At 32.9% G+C, this 20,070-nt stretch overlaps 1 protein-coding gene and 1 long non-coding RNA gene across 7 annotated transcripts in view; one reads left to right on the top strand and one right to left on the bottom strand.

Annotated features, from left to right (window-relative positions):
* Tmem67 (transmembrane protein 67) overlaps positions 1-20,070 on the top strand; it is a 46,722-nt gene that overhangs the window by 17,876 nt on the left and 8,776 nt on the right. For 5 of the 6 annotated variants that reach the window (XR_013423912.1, XR_013423911.1, XM_021728659.3 and 2 more), the window contains exons 10-23: positions 763-852; positions 1,191-1,256; positions 3,190-3,346; positions 3,954-4,077; positions 5,623-5,728; positions 6,746-6,802; positions 8,411-8,509; positions 10,442-10,540; positions 10,774-10,860; positions 11,941-12,040; positions 12,132-12,271; positions 15,018-15,158; positions 18,185-18,265; positions 18,972-19,088. Coding sequence is in view for 4 of the 6 variants with exons in the window: in XM_021728659.3 (XP_021584334.1) it covers positions 763-852; positions 1,191-1,256; positions 3,190-3,346; positions 3,954-4,077; positions 5,623-5,728; positions 6,746-6,802; positions 8,411-8,509; positions 10,442-10,540; positions 10,774-10,860; positions 11,941-12,040; positions 12,132-12,271; positions 15,018-15,158; positions 18,185-18,265; positions 18,972-19,088 (1,464 nt within the window). In the remaining 2 variants the exon portion in view is untranslated. The remainder of the gene's footprint in view (positions 1-762; positions 853-1,190; positions 1,257-3,189; positions 3,347-3,953; positions 4,078-5,622; positions 5,729-6,745; positions 6,803-8,410; positions 8,510-10,441; positions 10,541-10,773; positions 10,861-11,940; positions 12,041-12,131; positions 12,272-15,017; positions 15,159-18,184; positions 18,266-18,971; positions 19,089-20,070) is intronic. The other variant, XM_021728660.3, reaches the window with a different exon arrangement.
* Positions 11,906-20,070, bottom strand: part of LOC144365457 (uncharacterized) — a 28,975-nt gene continuing 20,810 nt past the window's right edge. The window contains exon 4 of the long non-coding RNA XR_013423923.1: positions 11,906-12,454. This is a non-coding gene — a long non-coding RNA (uncharacterized LOC144365457). The remainder of the gene's footprint in view (positions 12,455-20,070) is intronic.

The following is a 20,070-nucleotide window of genomic DNA, read 5'->3' as shown; positions in this document are numbered from 1 at the left end:
CCTACTTGATCATGGTGCACAATTTTTTTGATGTGTCTTTGTATCCGATTCGCCAGAATTTTATTGAGGATTTTTGCATCTAGGTTCATCAGAGATATTGGTCTGTAGTTTTCTTTCTTTGCTGTGTCTTTGTCTGGTTTCGGAATCAATGTGATGTTGGCCTCATAGAATGAATTTGGAAGGACTCCCTCTTTTTCTATTTCCTGGAATAACTTGAAAAGTATTGGTATTAATTCTTCTTTAAAGGTTTTGTAAAACTCCGCTGTATACCCATCCGGTCCTGGGCTTTTCTTGGTTGGTAGTCTTTTGATTACTTCTTCAATTTCATCCATTGATATTGGTCTGTTCAAATCGTGTGTGTCCTCCTGACTCAGTCTGGGCAAATCATATGTCCTAAGAAATTTATCGATGTCTTCACTATCTTCTATTTTATTGGAATATAGGTTTTCAAAATAGTTTCTAATTGTCTTCTGTATTTCTGTGGCGTCTGTTGTGATATTGCCTTTTTCATCCCTTATGTTAGTAATTTGAGTTCTCTCTCTTCTTCTCTACAATGATTTTTATGCAAAAAATAAATTCAGTTTTTTGCATGTATTTAATTATAGATATACTTAGATTAACCTAGATTCAAAATGAAATTTGAATTTAAATTTGAATTTAACTATCAACAGTGAAAAAGGATTAGTTAATGGTGAAAATTGCTTTATAGGATATTATATTGGCTTCAAAGTATTAAACATTATTTTATTGTTTTTCTTTAAGCAGAATACAAAACTGAAGTTTGTTGCTGCTTCCTATGATATAAGAGGAAATTTTCTCAAGTGGCAAACTTTAGAAGGAGGTGTTTTACAGGTGAGCATGATTCTAGCTAAAGAATTACAAATGTTTTTCATTTTTGCCTAAAGAAAAGACTAAATTATTGCTTGAAGAGTGGCAGCTATATACCAAGCTAATTTGTTTTCTGATGCTTTAAGCTAGAATTTCTTAAAACTGTTTTTAAAATAATGACTATAATTTATGATGAATATACTCCCTTAATTTTTCATTCCCTTTTGATGAATATACTCCCTTAATTTTTCATTCCCTTGTACATTAAATAAGTTTTATAGCAAGCTTATGTCCAAGTGGTAGCTAAGAACTATGGAAAACACTTGTGAAAGATATTTATCAGTTATATTCTTTTGCTGTAGCTTTGTCCAGACACTGAGACAAGACTAAATGCTGCTTATTCTTTTGGAACAACCTATCAACAAAGTGTAAGTTTGAACTATATTAGTCTAAGTTTCAGCTTTATCTTTCAAACTGTCACAACAGCAATAATTGGAATAATATGTCAATATTTGAAATTGAAAATGTTTGAATAGTAAGGAGTAATTTTATTAAGCATTATAACTTTTATCATTTGAACACAGAAAATGTTAATTTAATTAGTATGAAGAGAATACCTTGGCATCTATAGAATCTTAAACATCCCGTAATGTTAAATTTTCATAATCTCGCTCTATGTTGATTTTAAGATATAATGCTAAAAAAATTTAAATTAAAATTAAAAAAAATTTTTAAAAAAAGATATAATGCTATTTCCAATCATTTTGGAATAAAGTTGAAATGCAACTTCATTTTTTGGTGACTCGCACAAAGTTACTTCTTTACTCGACTTCCCCATTACACGTAAGAAAATATCCTTGCCGGGTGCAATGCCATATGCCTATAATCCAAGCAACTCGGGAGACTAAGGCAAGAGGATCGTGAGTTCAAAGCCAGCCTCTGTAAAAGCAAAGTGCTAAGCAATTCAGTGAGACCCTGTCTCTAGATAAAATACAAAATAGAGCTGGGGATATGGTTACATGGTCAAGTGCCCCTGAGTTCACACCTACCCTCAAAAAATATCCTTTTCTCTCTCCTTGGGTTCCCTTTTCTCTCCACATCTTTGTTTCTCCTTCTTGTCCTTATTGTTAATTTTGAAATTATAGTATGGTACAAAGAAATATTGTGAGCTATTAAACACTTGAAAGACATTCAGTGGTCTACAAAAATGCTTCTTATTAAAATATATATGCACCTACATAGAACAAAATCATAATGAAAAATATCAGTATGAGAATAGGTTGGAAGAAAATATTCATTTTGGAGTGGTTTTCTTTGGATGGTTGGATTAGAGATGATTTTTTTCCTTATATTTTCCAAGTTTTCTTCAGTGAACACAATTTTACTTTTATTCTCAGAAATTATTTATTGTTGTTTTCTATAAAGAATGTTATTGTGTACCTACCATGGGCTAAGAGAATCAGTATTTGTTAAGCACCTGCTGCTATATGCTCAGTATTTTATCATTCTTACCCCATCTGATCCATAAAATAAGTATTTGATGTTCTTATTACATGTGCTTTACAGTTGAGGAAATGGTGCTTAATACAATGAGATAATTTACTCAAAGTCTTATATCAGGTGAACTGTGGAGTCAGTGTTCTGTTAGGATTAAAACCATGCTTATTCCACTGACCCTTGCTCCCACTCAAGTAGTTCACAGCCCAGGAGGCAAAGCAAGCTATATAGACAGAGAACTACAGAGAATGTAATGAATTGTTACACTATAAATATGCATAAGGTACCAGTTCCCAGGGAAATACAAAAAGGCTTCACAGAGGGAGTGATACATAGGTTTATATAATGAATATGAGCTAAACAGGAGAATACAGTGGGAAAGGAAATTCGGGCAGAATCCATATTAATACATCAAAAATTATATGGCATGGCATAGTTAGAAACAGCAGTAGATTCATATGGATGGAAGAACATAAACTAGTATGAAGATTAACTTAGCTGTATTAGGGGGAGCCAAATCACAGATCACTGTACATAAGGAGGAAGAATTGGGACTTCATCCCATAGGACAGTAGTTTCAAAATCCTTTCACTTAATATTGTACACTTAATATTGAGAATGTAGGCATACCTTCTCTGTGTGTGTTGTAGGTCAAGAACAGAGCAGTTAATGTTAGATTTTTGGGGGCGCCCTTATAAAAGAATTATATTTGTGAATTCACATTTTGTAAGTCATATGGAAATGCATGTAAACAAGATAATTTAAAAATATTTATTTTGCAAAACTAAAACAAAACATTGTCTTAAGAGTAACAAATATGCTTTCTAAATTTTCAATTGTGATGTTTTTATTTTTATTTTCCAGTGTGAGATTTCTCTCTCTAAAATATTAGCTGACTTTCCTACTCCTGTATTTTATGATATTTATCTTGAATATACTGATAAAAATCAACACCAAAATATTTGGGCTGTGCCTGTATTAAACCTAAATCTTCAACATAATAAAATGTTTGTGAACCAAGGTAAGACATCCATACATATCATTCTTTCTCTGAGCTGCAATAATTAAATAAGTTACCCAACATAGTAATTTAATAAACCACTGATTTTAAGAAAGGTTATGGATTCTTTTTTTTTTTCATAGCTAGATTTTTTTTCTTATTTTTTATTAATGGAATTCTATATAGTATGGCAAAATGTAAAACAATAAGATCACTTATATATTTACTAATCCTGTTTTCAGGCATATTTTTAAAAAATTTATTCTATTTCTGAGAATGTACACTGAGAAAAATTAGTAGAACGATAAATTGCTTTTTCCTTAAACTGCCCTTGATCTGCTTTTTTAGACAAATTAATTCTCTTGTTGTTACCTATACTATAAAATCTGACTTTTTCAGGTAATTTCCATCCATATTAATGAAACATTCAATCAGATGACATCCATTGAGCTGAGAAAAACAGTAATCAGACATTTCTTATAGCAGTAGCTTTTTATGGCCACCTTGTCTAAAACAAAATAATAATTTTGTATTTTAAATTTGTTTAGTAAACATTTTGAGAATCATTTTGAACAACTTGATTTTTTTTAATGTTATCTTGTTTTTGTTTTTCTTTTTATAATAAAAGACAGTAACCCTAGCAAGTGGATTCTGACTCGGCGCATTTTCTTAGTAGATGCAATAAGTGGACGAGAAAATGACTTAGGAAGTCAGCCAAGAGTAATTAGAATTGCTACCCAAATATCACTGAGGTAAACAAATATCTAATGACTAAATTAGACTTGGAGTATATGAGAAAATGAAAGTATTTACCAGTTAATTATCCAGTAAAGACAACTGAACTGGAATAATACATAGGTTTTCTCAGGTAGCTGGATAGATTAACACAGACCAATAAAGCTGAAGAGCCAAGGAGAGGATTATGTTAGGGGAGCCTGAGGAGTTTGGTCAAAACTCATATTCTAGGCCCCACTCTAGACCTGAATTAAAATGTGTTCAAAGAGTAAGGGAAGGTAAATACTGAGCTGAAATGGGTATTTTAAAAAGAGCCTGAATGATTGTTAGTTCAGCGACACCCATCCTCATTTCCCTAATGGCTATGGTTCTAGGTCAACCCATACTAATTAGCAACACCAGAATTGTACATGTAGCTCACATTTTTGTCTTCAGTGTGAAATTCCTGTCTCTAAGATCTTAACTGAAACCCACTTTACTATTTTATGATATGTGCATTGTACATACGGATGCATTTTATGTTAGTACTTTAAAGCACTTTAATATACACTATTTTTTCACTCTTATTTTACTTTGATTCTGTTAGTGATTCTATGAGGTGGCAATATGGAAGCTTTGTCATATATCTTGCTGAAATCCAAATGTACAGGGTTTTTTTGTTTTGTTTTGTTTTGTTTTTTAAAGAAAGAGTGAGAGAGAGAGAATTTTTTAATATTTATTTTTTTTAGTTTTTGGCGAACACAACATCTTTCTTTGTATGTGGTGCTGAGGATCGAACCCAGGCCTCATGCATGCCAGGCGAACACGCTACCGCTTGAGCCACATTCTCAGCCCCAAATGTACTGTTTTTAACCTTTCTTTAATCTGCTAGTATAGCATCTCTAGTAAAAATGAAATCAGACCAAGTCAGTCTTCACTTGTTCTTGATGAAACCATGCTGGCACTTTCCTTTTTGTATTCACAAGCTATACAGTACTAATGCATAATGTATCCTATTTGAGCAAAATGTAGCTTACTTTGTGCCTTAAACAGTACTTGATTTTTTTAAAATATTTTTTTAGTAGTTGATAGACCTTTATTTTATTTATTTATATATGATGCTGAGAATCGAACCTAGTGCCTCACACATGTCAGGCAAGTGCACTACCACTGAGCCACAGATACAGCAATGTGACACATATTTTGTTAAGAATTATTTTTTCGATAATCAGAATATTATCTGACTTTCTATAGACATCATGTAGCACTGCTCTTTTGATAATTTCTTAAAGATGGTTTTAAAATGCTTTCAGTGATTTCAGTGATTTCATTTGTAAACTTCATAGGACCTGCATCATAAGAGTTTCTAATTTTTTCTGAGCATATACTCTAACACTAAATTTTCAACCACTTAAGATTAGCTTGTTGTTACTGTTAGTTTATGTTTAATCTTCCTTAGAACTTATTAACAGTTTGGTTCTGAGATCATCATGATAACCTATTTTAAATTCAAATATAATAATAAGTATATGTTTAAGTCCCTATGTGTATTCATAACTACAAATGCATTTTCTTTTAAATAGCATCAGCCTTGTGCCAAATACAAAAAATGGAAACATATATCCTCCCTTAATCACTATTGCCTACAATGATATTGATATCAAAGATCCCAAGAGCCAGTCTGTTAAGGCAAGTACTTTACTGATCCAGTGCCCTTATATGTATAATGTATAACTGATGTAGTTTACTTAATGGTCAAAGACAAACTTTTTTTTTTCAAGTTTTTAGATAAGCTTTTCTCTTTATATAATCAAGTCTTAATTTGTTTTAACTAATAATGGTAGGAGTTGAATTTTTATGGATCCTGAGTATAAAAAAAAAAAAGAATGGATAAAATTCTTTAGTGGAAGAGTCATTGGCAGTCAGATATCAGACATCACTGTCGGGGATCTGGGGTAGGCTGAGATAGGAAGCATCTAATTGCTCCTGTCCTTTTTGGCCACTTTGCTTCTCATTTCCTTGCCTGATTAAACCAGGAACTCAGAAGTCATAGTGGGCATACACATGCTCACCACTCTATGATCCCCTGAATAGACATACTTTAGTAGGCAAAAAGAGATTAAAATAATCAGCTTTATAACTAGTAATGCTAAAGTGAACTGGATTTTTTTCATGAAAACCTCTCATAAAGGTCAGCAGTGAATTCTACTTGACATTTATGCATCTAACACTGACCTCTTGGCCCCTTCTTTCTTGAAATGCCCCATTCTGTGACTGTGGTAAGACTTAAGTAGTTGACTCTTACCATCTTCTTCTCTTATTCTTTACTAGTTTTGTTTTTCCTCTTGCCTCTTCATATAGTGGCATCCCTATGATTCTTGTTCAGACTATTGAGTAACCTTGATATACAAGTTCATTCACATTTCTTAATTACAGAAACCTACCAGAAAATGAAAATGCTTAGTTTGACTTGAGCTGCTGTTAATAAACCTAACTAAACTCCTAATGAACCCCTCTTTAAAGCAGCAGAAATAATTCTCAAAAAGCATATCTATTTATGTGTAAGGAAGGGTCAACTCTAGTAATATGGACAGTTAAAAAATATGGCATTTATGGTGAAATCCAACTACAAATGTATTTTTATAATAAAAGTAGGTTTATGTTATAGAATTTAGTATGACTCATTTGTTTTCTTTTGAATATCAGGTTTCTTTCTCAGTCAAATATGAAATGAATCAAGGAGAAGCATTTGTCCAGACAAATGTGAGTATATTTTAACCTGTTAAAATATTTATTACATCTTTGGGGCTGGGGTTGTTGCTCAGTTGCCACAGTCTGGCTGGGCATGATTCAGGAGCCACTTGTCAAAAGAAACGAACTTTATTTTTAGAACCACACACGCCAAACAAAACAGCTCCTCCCTCAGAGCCCAAATGCCACCACTGGCTTCCCACAAGCCTCTCACACCAACCCAAGCCTCTCACCCTCCCACAATCCTCCTGCTCTTGAGGCCAATTGTCTGGGTCATGTGGGCGGAGCCAAAGAAGTCCCCCAATGAGCAGCTCCGTGGTCTGAAAGGGCAGGGAAACAGCCCAATGAGCATCACCGCAGAGGAGCCAATCAGCTAGATGTTGCTGGGGCCGCTGTGAGCCAATCATCATCTGGCAGTCTGAAAGTTTGCTGAGGCCCCTTCGGCTGTGGCTCTCAACACTCAGTGGTAGAGCACTTGCCTAGCATGTGTGAGGCATTACGTTCGATTCTTAGCACTGCATATAAAATAAATAAAATAAAGGTCTATCACAAATATTTATTACATTTTTTAAATCTAAATAATTAATTTCAGATATACAAGAAAGGTGTCAAAATAGACTTACCACAAACTCTTTTCTGACTTCCATTAATATTCACATCTTAAATAACCATAATACAGTGATCATAATCAGGAAAAGAATATTAATGTAATCCTGGTAACTAACTGCATTCATGGATTTCACAGGGTCGTTTTTTTTTTTTTCACTACCCTTCTCTGTTTTAAGATCCAGTTCATATCCCAGATTGCTTATAGCTGTCATGTCTTCTTATTGTCCTCCTGTCTGTGACACTTATTATTTCTTTGTCTTTCATGACCATAATACTTTAAAAGAATGCATTTTAATTATTTGGCCCTCAATTTTTTGTTTGTCTGGTATCTTTGTATGATTAATTGATTTCATTTAGTTTTATCAAAGATGCCATGGAAATGATGTGTTCTTCTAAATTCATGATTCAGAAGGCACATGATATTAGTATAGTATGTCTTATTACTGGTGATATTAATTTTGTTCATGTGGCAAAGATTGTTTCTGCAGTGTTCTCATCTATATTTTTCCATTTGTAATTAGTAAGTATTTCATGAAGAGATTCTTTACAACTATTCACATATTCTGCTTCTCTTCATTCTTTTGCCCTCCAATTTTAGCATCCATTGATGATCCTTGCTGGCAGAAAGTATCATTAAGATATTTACCTGATGGTGATATTTTTTTCTATTCCCTTCATTCCTTTTGTATTTACAAATTGGAATTTTATTACAAGAAGTTTTCCCTTTGTTAGTAACTCAATTATAATCCATTATTATTTATTTTGTGTCACAGACTGGAGGCCGTGTCTGTGACACTTATTATTTCTTTGTCTTTCATGACCATAATACTTTAAAAGAATGCATGGCCATTGGAACCTCCTTCAGTTTGGTTTCAGTGTCATTTAACCATGTCGACCCCCAGCCCTGTGCCATTTTTTGAGTACTTTTCCCTTTCTAGTTATAGTGTATTTGAATATTGATGAAAGGAATCATATAAATTCTAAAATTTTTCTTGGTTTTTTTTTTTTTAGATTGCTCTGGGTGTGTTGGGTGGACTAGCCGTTTTATCATCTCTCTTGAAGACAGCAGGGTGGAAGAGACGCATTGGAAGTCCCATGATTGATTTACAGGTATAATCGAAGTGTACTTTTTCTCTTTTAACTGTTCTGGATCCTTCTCATAAGACAAACTATGGGATGAGTAAGGAAGTTGCCTTGAACTTTTCTGGAGTATAAATTAGGATAGGTAACATACAAAATAAATCAAAATGAAACTGGAAAAAAAGATTAGGATAAGTATTACTTGGTCATAGGGCATATTTACCTCATTTTCCTCCCACAATGCTTTTATATAAGTCTGTATTCCCATCAGCAGTGCCATTCTTGTTTCTGCCCATTCTCACTAACATTTGATACTTTTTCCAACCTTTCCATTTTTTATCAGTATGATGGTATACATTAGTATGTCGTTATTGATTTTATTTTCACTTTTGATTCTGTATTTCTCTTTTTTTTTTTTTTTTTTTTTTTGCGGATTTAACTCAGGGGCACCTGACCACTGAGCCACATCTCCAGCCTCATTTTGTATTTTATTTCGAGACAGGCCTCACTGAGTTGCTTAACTCCTTGCTTTTGTTGAGGCTCACTTTGAACTTGCAATCCTCCTGTCTCAGCCTCCAGAGCTGCTGGGATTACAGGCATGCCACTGATCCTGGCTCTGCATATTTTTTTTTTTAATCATTTGGATTTCCCTTTCTGTAAATTGCCTATTTACAATCCTTACCCATTTTTCTATTAGATTTTCCACTTGAAGTCTTTTGTATTTTCCCAAATATTAACCCCTTTTTGGTTTTGATGCTGAAATATTTTCTCTGAATATATGAGCTATTTGTTATTCTTATCAATAAGGCCCTTTGCTTAAAAATTTTAATTTTGATATTATTGTATCTGAATAGTTTTGATGTCACATTTTGCATTGGAAAACCTTCCCATCTCAACATCAAAAAGATGACCACCCTCATTTAATCATGTTAACATAGTTTTACTCTGCATTTAATATTTTTAAATTTGTTTTTTAATTTAGTAAATATTTTCTGTGTGCCAGGCACTTTTTCAAGCTTTATGTGTATAATTCTTTTAAAGTTCACAATATAGAGATATTAGTTAGGTATTATTATTATTCTACTCATTTTATACATGATGAAACTGAGACAGAAGTTTTCTACTCAATTTTTACAGCATTTTAGCAAAAACTATTGTTGATTTTGCTGATGAAGATTCTGAGAAAGGCTACATGGCAACTTGTTTAACCAGTATGTCTTAACTCCAAAGCCAGTATGCTAAGGAATAAGAGCAGGAAGACATGATTTACTAATAGTCAAGAAAAGCTTCCTACAGAAGTGGATATTAAGCTAGACTATCTGGGCTTAATATCTGAGTTTCTGGCACTGTATCAGGCACTGGGAGACAAGGTAGTGATATGTTTATACCCTAGAACTAAGAAAAGTATTCTAGAGAGAGAAAGGGAAGAATATTTGATAAAACATCTCATTCCACAAAGTATTTGAGATGGAAGTATAGAGTAGATAGTCATTTAGTATATGATTGGAATTGGCAGAAGAAGATAAATAAAAAATTAACTTTGATCCATGTTGGAAGGGAAATTGTGGGTTAACAATTTAAGTTTCAGTGAGCACTCATGTATGTTTTTAAGAAAGGGAGTAACACATCCAATTTACATTTTAGAAAAGTAACTCTGGTGAAAGTGTACAAGGTATATTGGAATAGAGGTTCCTAACTAAGAGAAAATTTGGAAGCACTCCCTTTTCTTAGTGGAACATGGGAGAGTTGAAAGGAGACAGAGCTTCCAGGAATGAATGAAGACTAAGGATCCGAAAGGTATATGTAGGAGGGGACTCAGTTGGTCTAAGTAGACATGAATACATGAAACAAGACCTTGGGGCTTGAGAAAATGCATAAATGATATGTTATTATAAATAGTGTGTCATTTGAAGGGCTAAATAGATGGAGTCTTTAACATTTTTAATTCTTTTTAAATTACAGACAGTTATGAAATTCTTGTTGTACTATGCTGGTGATCTGGCCAATGTTTTTTTTATCATCACAGTGGGAACTGGTCTTTACTGGATTATTTTCTTCAAAGTGAGTGAGTTTCTGAATTTAATCTAAATGACAATATCTGAATAACTAGTAATCTCTCTTATAAAGAAGCTATTTTTATCTGGGGGTGTTTCTAATCAAGAGTATTGAGGCAAACGCTAAGCTCATCATTCCCTTAGTATGCCATTCAGTAAGTGCATCACTATCTCCTTCTTTTACAGTTTCTTTAGTTTATATCTGGTGTGATTTTTTTGACCAAATAATTTTTATTATAGGCACAGAAGTCCGTCTCTGTTTTGCTACCAATGCCAGTTCAGGAAGAAGGTTTTGTTACTTATGTAGGATGTGCTTTTGCTCTAAAGGTGAGTTTCAAAGGACCAATAATAAACTAGTAAAAGTCTTCAAAATTAAAATGCTTTCAAAATCTTTGATGTAAAACTTAAACTTTAGTTTTGAAAGAAAGAATGAATTGTTTTATATAGGAAATTTGCTTTTATTTATAATGGCTCATTCCATAGTTTACCTTGAATAAAATATGCTTGGATTATCAAGAGTTATGGATAATTTGATAATTAAAAATAGTTATGATATTTTAGTATCTATCTTCTTTAAAATCTAATGATACATTCACAATGATATAAAATGTTTCAGGCATGAATTTTCTCTTTGTTAATCCAGGATGAAAGGTAATACTCTGGATAAAGTACAGAAATCTTAGAGGTTGTTTTCTCTAGTTCTTATTTCTTTCTCTTCTCTTCCCATGGAAACCCGTCCCCAACTTCAGTGTTTTTCATCTATGTAGGTGAAGCTCTTAACATGACTCTTTGGTAGATTCCATTCCATTGTATTGTGATGGTTAGGTGTCTACTTTTCTCATTGAAATAGGAGCTTCTTGAGGGGGAAAAAAATCATACTTAAATTTTTATTCTTTGACCAGTATTGCAGCCCCTAAAAACAATACTTTATTTTAAACATATTGATCATAAATGAAAAAGATGTTTCAACAAGTTTTTTTTAAATCAATAATCTCAATACTAGAAATAAAGAGACAGAGCATCCTAACATATTAATTAGGATTAGCAAATTACAGTTAAATTTCTTTTCTTATAAAGAAGTCAGACGATTCACAAAATTTTGGGAAAGTCAATTATAATTATGCAAGACACCTATGGGAAGAAGAGATAGGATGTCTTCCTGTTTTTGTTTGTTGGTTTTAAGGAAAGAATTAATAGATGTATGACAATTCTGTGAACTTGGTAATTCTAGGTTATGTGATGAGCTTCTAGTGACTCCCTAATGATATTAGAACTTCATATAAAGTCACTTGCAAAAATTCTATACTCTTGTAATTTCAGTTTGTTTCTTTAAAAATATCAATATTGATTTCATACACAGGCTTAATGCTGATACTTTTCACATGTTTTATTGTATGTTACTTTCAGGCTCTGCAATTTTTGCATAAGATCATATCCCAGATTACCATAGATATATTCTTTATTGATTGGGAGCGACCGAAAGGAAAGGTTCTTAAAGCTGTTGAAGGTAACTGAAATAAACTTTGTACCAAATTTTTTGCTACTCTTGCAGAGCAAAGAAGATGAATTGCCTTCATTCATTTTATCTTTCCAACCAGGTGAGGGTGGTGTACGGAGTGCCACTGTTCCTGTAAGCATATGGAGGACATATTTTGTAGCAAATGAATGGAATGAGATTCAGACTGTAAGAAAAATCAATCCACTTTTTCAAGTACTTACTGTGCTCTTCTTTTTGGAGGTATAAACTGTTTGATGTAATTGTATGTAGCTTACTGGTATCTCACAAATGTTAATATAATTCCAACTAAGTTTTCATAATAGTGGAGGAGATTTTTATAGGTTGAAATATTATTATAAACACATTAAAAAGAAGTTGTCTTAAAACAAATTTGGAGACCTCTGCTTTCATCTTTTCTTCTTACTGTAAAATAGACCAAAAGAAAAAAGTTGTGGTGAAATACTTATAAGAAAGTTTATCCTCTTACCCATTTTTAAGTGTATATAATTCAGTGGTGTTAAGTATATTCACATTGTTATTCAAAACCCTCACCTCCCTCCATCTCCAGAAGTTTTCATTTTAAAAAACCTGAAACTATACCCATTAAACAACTCAATACCCATTCCCTTGTCCCAGTGCCCCAAACCCATTCTTCTTTCCACCTCTATGAATTTGAGAACTCTAGGTATAATTTAAGCCATTGGTTTGTGTCAGAATCCCTGGGGGAAGTTGTGTAAAATATCTTTGCTCCTTACCTTAGAGATTATATTTCATTAATAGCTCTGAGATAAGCACAGTTATCTATATTTTGAAAAACTCCTCTCTACCATACCATATTGTTACCCCTGCAATAGAATCATTATTATAAGGTTGATATTTTTCAACCAATTATTACTGAATATCTATTTCAGACTGTGTTCTGTGCTAAACGCTGGGGATACGACTGAACAAGATATAACACTCTTAGTGTACATTTATGCTTTTTTCACGGATCTGGTTGAGATTATCAAAAGAAGCATTTAGTGCTGGAATATAAGACTGAAACATGGAAAAAAAAACTATCTTGGAGCTGAGGTTGTGGCTTAGCGGTAGCGGGCTTGCCTAGCATGTATGACGCACAGAGTTCGATTCTCAGCATCATATACAAATAAATAAAATAAAGATCCATCAAAAACAAAAAAATATTTTAAAAAAAGAAGTTAGATTTTAAAAAAAAAGAACTATCTTTATGAATGACTGTTTTTTTTCAGGAATTATCTGCCTTAATGTTGGATATGAATTAATTCTTATACTGTTTTCTTTCTTTTCTTTTTTCTATTTCTTTCCTTTTTTGGTGTGGCAGGGGTAATTGGTGATTAAATCTAGGGGCACTTCACCACTGAGCTACATCCCCAGTCCTTTTTTATTTTTTATTTTGAGACAGGGTCTCATTAAACTGCTGAGGGTTTTGCTTAAGCTGGCCTCAAACTTGGGATCCTACTGCCTCAGCCTCTCAAGTTGCTGAGATTACAGGCATATGCCATTATATACAACCCTTCCTTTTCATTTTTAAAAATAATAAAAGAATGCATGTGTCCCTAGAGCTTTGAAATAATATTTAAATAGTTCAAAAACTGAGTTGAAGTAGTGCTTTTTTTTAATTGGCAAGGAAAATGTTATATATATTTATAAGGTACAATATGCATTAAATATGAATACATTAATGCTTAAATCTAGCTAATTAGCATATCTATTACTTCACATAATTAGCTATCTTGTTTGGTAATGTAGTGGTTTTTGAGAGTGTTTGGGGGTGTTGCGTGGTCGAGGGATGAGGTGGCTCACACGTGCAATCCCAGAGAGTAGGGAAATTAAGGCTGGTAGATCACAAGTTCAGAGGCAGCCTCAGCAACTTAGCAAGGCCCTAAGCATAGCAAGATGCTATCTCAAAAATAAATAAATAAATAAATAAATAAAAAGAGCTGAGGTGCAGCTCAGTGGTAAAGCACCTCTGGGTTCAATCCCTATATCAGAAAAAAGAACGTTGCTGGGTGTGGGGTACATGATTGTAATTCCAGTGGCTCAGAAAGCGGAGGCAGGAGGATCACAAGTTCAAATCCAGTCTCAACAACTTAGTGAGCCCCTGAGCAGCTTATCGAGACCCTGCCTCCAAATAAAATATTAAAATAAAGTGCTGGGGGTGTGGCTCAGTGGTTAAGTGCCCCTCTGTTTAATGCTCAGTACCAAAAAATAAATAAATAAAACCCCAAAACAAAAGACTGGTGAGCTTTAAAAAGTGTTTCATGATAAAGAAATTTATGTCAGTTAATCTTGTAAAACACTGAATTCAACAAAATGATTTAGAAATCTTACACTAAAACTTCTCAAAGCCTTTATCCCACAGGAGTGGGAAGCATGGAGGTAAATGTAATTTACAAATCAAACTTATTTGACCCTAGCCTCTTTTCATCAAAGAAGATATATTTAGAAGACATTTTGGAATATACTATTTTAAAGGAGAAAAAGTAGCTAATATATTGCCTGACAAATGTTAAATCCTCATGAACTGCTACTTGTTAGTTTAACTCAATGATAGTTTACTAAAGAGAGTTTATTTTAACAACTTTTTGTTTTATTTTGTCAGTAGATAGGTCCAAGTCATATTTGACCCTTATGTGTATCAAGAAGAAAACCAAATGAGCTAACAAATATTGTGGAGTAAATACTTTACAATTAAAATACTGGATTAATAGGGATGGAGATGTGGCTCAATGGTGGAGTGCTTACCTAGCATGCCCTGAGACACTTAAGTTCAATCCAAAAAAAAAAATTTTTTTTAATATACTGAATAATAATTACTTTTAACCTAGACTTTCTACTGTTTACAAACTTGTATATTTAATTCTTTTATGTTGGGGAATAGAAAAAAATATTCCATCTTCAGTCTGGAAGAGTTTTTTTTTTTATTCATGTCTGTTTAAATTATTATTTTCCCTTTTTATTTCAGGTTGTGGGATTCAAGAACTTAGCATTAATGGACTCATCCTCTAGTCTTTCTAGAAACCCATCTAGCTACATAGCTCCTTATAGCCGCATCCTGAGATATGCAGTGACTACTGCTCTTTGGCTAGTCATTGGAATTATACAGGTAATAAGAGATTATACTTTTAGATAACATTGTTTCTCTGTACCTCTGCTTGCATAATAATTATCCTCAAATAGTGACCATATTCTGATTTCAACAGCAGAAGAAAGGTGATAAGAACAATAATAATAGCTAACTCTGTATTGTATTATAATGCAAGCATTGTGTTAATCATTTCATTGCTTTCCATATATTAACTACTTAATCTTTACATTAACCCTCAGAGATAGGTTCTGTTGGATTCTTATTTTGCAGGTGAGGAAACGTGGAGCATGAGAAGATTAAATAACTCAGAGTTATTTAAAAATCATGCAAATTCATAGTTGGCAGAACTAGGTTGGAATCAAGCATCTTGAGTTCAAGAGTTCATGTTCTTGTTACTAGTGAGCTCTGAAGGGTCTTTCGGGATCTATAGCTTTCTAGTCATAGGATGGACTCCTTATCTAGTTTATGTTTACTACAGAACAATTATGCTACCCTAAGTATTCTCTTTTCCTTTGAAACATAGTTTATTGTTACATTTATTTATATATCATATACTCAAGCTGCAAATATTTCTTTTGAAATATTTATTGAAATGACCAAAAGTAAAAATAATCCTCTCAGCCTCAGAGTCCCTGTCTTTAGTAGAGTTTTTTTTTCCAGTGCTTGCTTTCCTTATCCTCTTAAAGTAAAAAGAAAAAGCAGCAACTAAAACACTTAACTCTAATAATCTGTACTTCTCTCTTTTGCTTCCAGCTGCTCCCATGAATAGAAGAGAGTCTTTCTGTTTAATTAAAATGTTATTTTATAAACAGCAAATGAAGATGAGACCTCTAGAGTGAATAGGTTTAACTTCCTATACTCTGGTTAATAAGTGTATACCTAAAGCAGCCTATTTTTAAGGATATTTTGGGATTAAAGTCGCTTTAATAGAGCATATTCCTACAGAATTGGATCCAGGTGTCGTCATATAACCTGAGAATTGACTTTTTAAATTGATATTTATGGCTGGGCACTCTGGGGCAGGCCTATAATCCCAGCAGCTCAGGAGGCTGAGGCAGGAGGATCTCAAGTTCAAAGCCAGCCTCAGCAAAAGTGAGGAGCTAAGCAACTCTGTGAGACCCTGTCTCTAATAAAATACAAAAAGAGCTGGAGATGTGGCTCAGTGGTTGAGTGCCCCGAAGTTCAATTTCTGGTACCCAAAAATAAATAAGTACAAATAAATTGACACTTATTATAAATTTTTAAAAATTTATAAATTGATGAGATTTGGTCAAACTTAAAGCTATAGGGATTAAGCTAATAAGGGAAAGTTAATAACCAAAAAGGAAAACAAACAAATTAGGATTTGAAATAAGGTGGATTAAGAGTATGGAGTTTAATGTTTATCATCAATATAATAGTAAGGAAATATTTTGTACATGTACCAGTATTTTTGTGAATATATCAGATGTCATCTGATATAGAAAATTTAAAGGAATATTATCTGAAACTTTCCATATTAGGTTGAATGTAACAGAAACAACAAACAAAATAGGAGTGACTGAAATGAAAGAACTTTGTTTTTCCCATGAAAAGGAAGAGCAAAGATGAGCAGTGCAGGACTAGAATTGTGGCTTACTACTGCCATCAGGATACAGAAAGCTGTTCAGCTCTGTCACCTGGGACATCCATCTCTAAGGTCATATGATGGTCCATAATGACTGGGTTGCAGAAAGGAGATAGAGGAGATTAATTCACCTTCCCATTTTTAAGAGCCTTTCAGAAGTGCCATCCAGCTTTTTGTTGGCTAGAACCTGGTCATTTGGCTATACCTGGCTACACTGGAGTCTTTTAGCTGGGTATTTGTGTGGGTCTGCTCAAAGGATTAGTCTGTTATTAAGGAGAAAGAGTAAAGAATTGTTGGGACAGCAACATGCCACTACCTAACCTCATTCTTTGCTTCTCATTTCACTGTCAGACTGATGTCTCCCCTTGGCAATATTCTAATATTTCAGTGTTTATTCCTCAAATATCCTTGTGAGTTTCTTAATAACTTGTTATGGCCTCATAAATGTGTATAAATACTTCTGGATTGTAATAATCTGTTAGGCAGTTTTATTGTTCAATCCTTTTATTTCTCTTAACCTAGCTTCTTCAGCTTTTAAGTGGTATTCTTTAATTTTTAAATTTTGAATGTTGATGTTTTTCATGTTTTTCAGAGGAGCTTAAAAATATGTATGTGGAGTGTTTCAGAATGTGTTCTTAATAATCAGCTGCTGTAGATTCACTTATTTATTCATTTGCATATTTGAATACATCTTATATAATAGGTACTGTGCTGATTCATGGATATGCCTTAACAAGAACTAGTTATGAGTTATAACACTATAGAGATTTGGCAGGAAATAGTCAACAGAGGTGAGGGGAATGGAGATCAGGAATGGGGGACAGTAGTGACAGCTTTAAATAGGATAGTTAGGTTTTGGAGAAAGATAACATTTCCTATCTAAAAAGCTCTACAATGTAAAATTTTTTAATTTATAAAATTTTCCTTTCTAGTGTTATTAAATCTAAGAAAACACTGAAAATCATTCCACTTGCATAGTTAACACATTATCTATTATCAAAATAGAATACTAAGATATATACATTTTATGTGGTATTCTATCAGAGAAAATTAATTTGAAAAGCACAAATTTCTAATGACTTTTGGAATCCAGGAGATGAATAAAATTACAGAACCAAAAATAAATCTGGCCATTAGAACATGGATCCACCCTAAATTTTTTAAATTTTTTTTCTTTCTTCACTCAATTTGTCTTGTTTAGACACAGAAAAGTTTTTAAAATTTAAAATGGGGTCCCTCAAAGACTTTTAACACAAAATCTTTGTTCCTTTGACATATAGTCAGAAATGCCAAGTAGAATCTTATCCCACAGGAAGCATTAGAGACCACTGTGTTCCTGGTTGGAACTTATTTTTTTTCTTAAAATACTATGGTATGATTATAAAAGAAGATTGAAATCCTAAAAGCTAATAAGCATGAACTTGGCTTAATGTTTCAGATTGTGTTCTTTGCTGCTTTTTATGAGAGATTTGTGGAGGATAAAATTCGACAATTTGTTGATTTATGCTCTATGAGTAATGTAAGTACTTTTTGACTTTATCTTGCAACTGTCATTTTTCTCTTTTTAAAGGTTATGAATAAGCCAGGCACACACCTGTAATCCCAGTGACTCAGGAGGCTGAGTCCTCCTGATCACAAGTTCAAATTCAGCCTCAGCAACTTAGTGAGGCCCTAAACAACTCAGCGAGACCCTGTCTCTAGTAAGACATAAAAAGGCTGGGAATGGCTCAGTGGTTAAGTGCCCATGGGTTCAATCCCTGGTACCAAAAAAAAAAAAAAAAAAAAAAAAAAAGGCTATGAATACATTAAGAGAGGCTTTAAAAGTGATTTGGTGTGATTGGATTTTTAGTCTGATTTTCACTGGCTTTTAATTTCAGAGATAGTTATAATGAGCTACAAATTAATACTCACTGCCTTTTTCTTCTTTATTTGCAGTTCTTAATTATGAATTTCTTATGCTGACAAATATTTTATTTATCCTCTTGCCTCTGAAAATTTTTATGTTTCGAAATGGCTTCCTTTCTTAGAAAATATCTTCAAGTCTTCTTTCCATCTACTTTTTAAAAATAACCTCATTATCCTTTATTATTTTGTTATCTCTTTTATATATTTCCCAAGAATTCAATTTTTATTATTTTAGGAGAAAGGAAATAATTTTAAGAAAAATTAATTTTTAGTGTTTTGCTGGTGAGTTGCTAATTGCTCATTTTCTTCTCTTTTTATAGATATCGGTGTTTCTGTTATCCCACAAATGTTTTGGATATTACATTCATGGTAGATCAGTTCATGGGCATGCAGATACTAATATGGAAGAAATGAATATGAATCTTAAAAGAGAAGCGGTATGAAAATATTTTACATTTTTTGTTTGTAAGTTGAGAGATGGGTTCTCTTTTCTTAATCTAGGATTTATAATAATACTTTTTAAAAATCCTCATTGGTCAGTTTTGAAAGTTGCTAGGCTACCAGCTTATTACCATGAACATTAGTCAAGGAAAAGAACCTAATTTTATCTAGCAGTTCATATATGAATTCTGTGTAATTCCACAACTGAATATTACACAATATAAAAGTTCTTCCTTATAAATTAGACAGTAACCATTTTTTAATGACTAGTGAATTTATGAGAGTAAGCAGCAGTCATCAGTGGGTGTCAAAACAATTAAGTGAATATTGATAGGAACTTATGATGAGGGATCAGGTTGTCATAATCTGGACACACTTAGTCAGTTTTTTAGTAATTAAAATGAAGAAAACTGACATTATACACTTCCTAATATGCTATGGGAGGATGTTCATAACAATACCTGTGAAGTATTCTTGCCTGAGAAAATTGGACCTGAATATAATCAAGCCTTACTGTTTTACAGGAAATACAAGGAATATAATTACAATTTAAATACATTTTAAATAGCACCATAGGAAGTAATTAGCCAGATCCAGAGTATAGGTGCCTCATAGGACAAATGACTCAGTGTCTCCAAACAAACCAGTGACATGTAAAGAAAATGGGGGTGACTGTGGTGGTGAAGGTCTGTTATATACTAAGAGAGGTATAAGAACCCAAACAATCAAAAACAGTGTATGGACTTTATTTTGAATTCTTATTCAGGCAAACCAACTATAACAAAAATCTTTGGAAAAAAATCTGAGATTTATCTGTTAGTTTATTTTTATTTCTTTTTAGAGATATATTTTAGTAGAGCAAAGAAGACAATATGAAGAGCTATAGGGAAGTATGAACTAGAATAAACTAGAAATCAGTAAAATAGGAAGGAGTGGAAACCTTGAATAATGTTAGAATTTCTTTTCTTCAAATTCTTC

Source organism: Ictidomys tridecemlineatus, chromosome 7, assembly GCF_052094955.1.
Source record: "Ictidomys tridecemlineatus isolate mIctTri1 chromosome 7, mIctTri1.hap1, whole genome shotgun sequence".
In the NCBI taxonomy this organism is placed as follows: Eukaryota; Metazoa; Chordata; class Mammalia; order Rodentia; family Sciuridae; genus Ictidomys; species Ictidomys tridecemlineatus.
The sequence above is the reverse complement of the archived record's forward strand: the minus strand, read 5'-3'. Positions and strand labels throughout refer to the sequence as shown.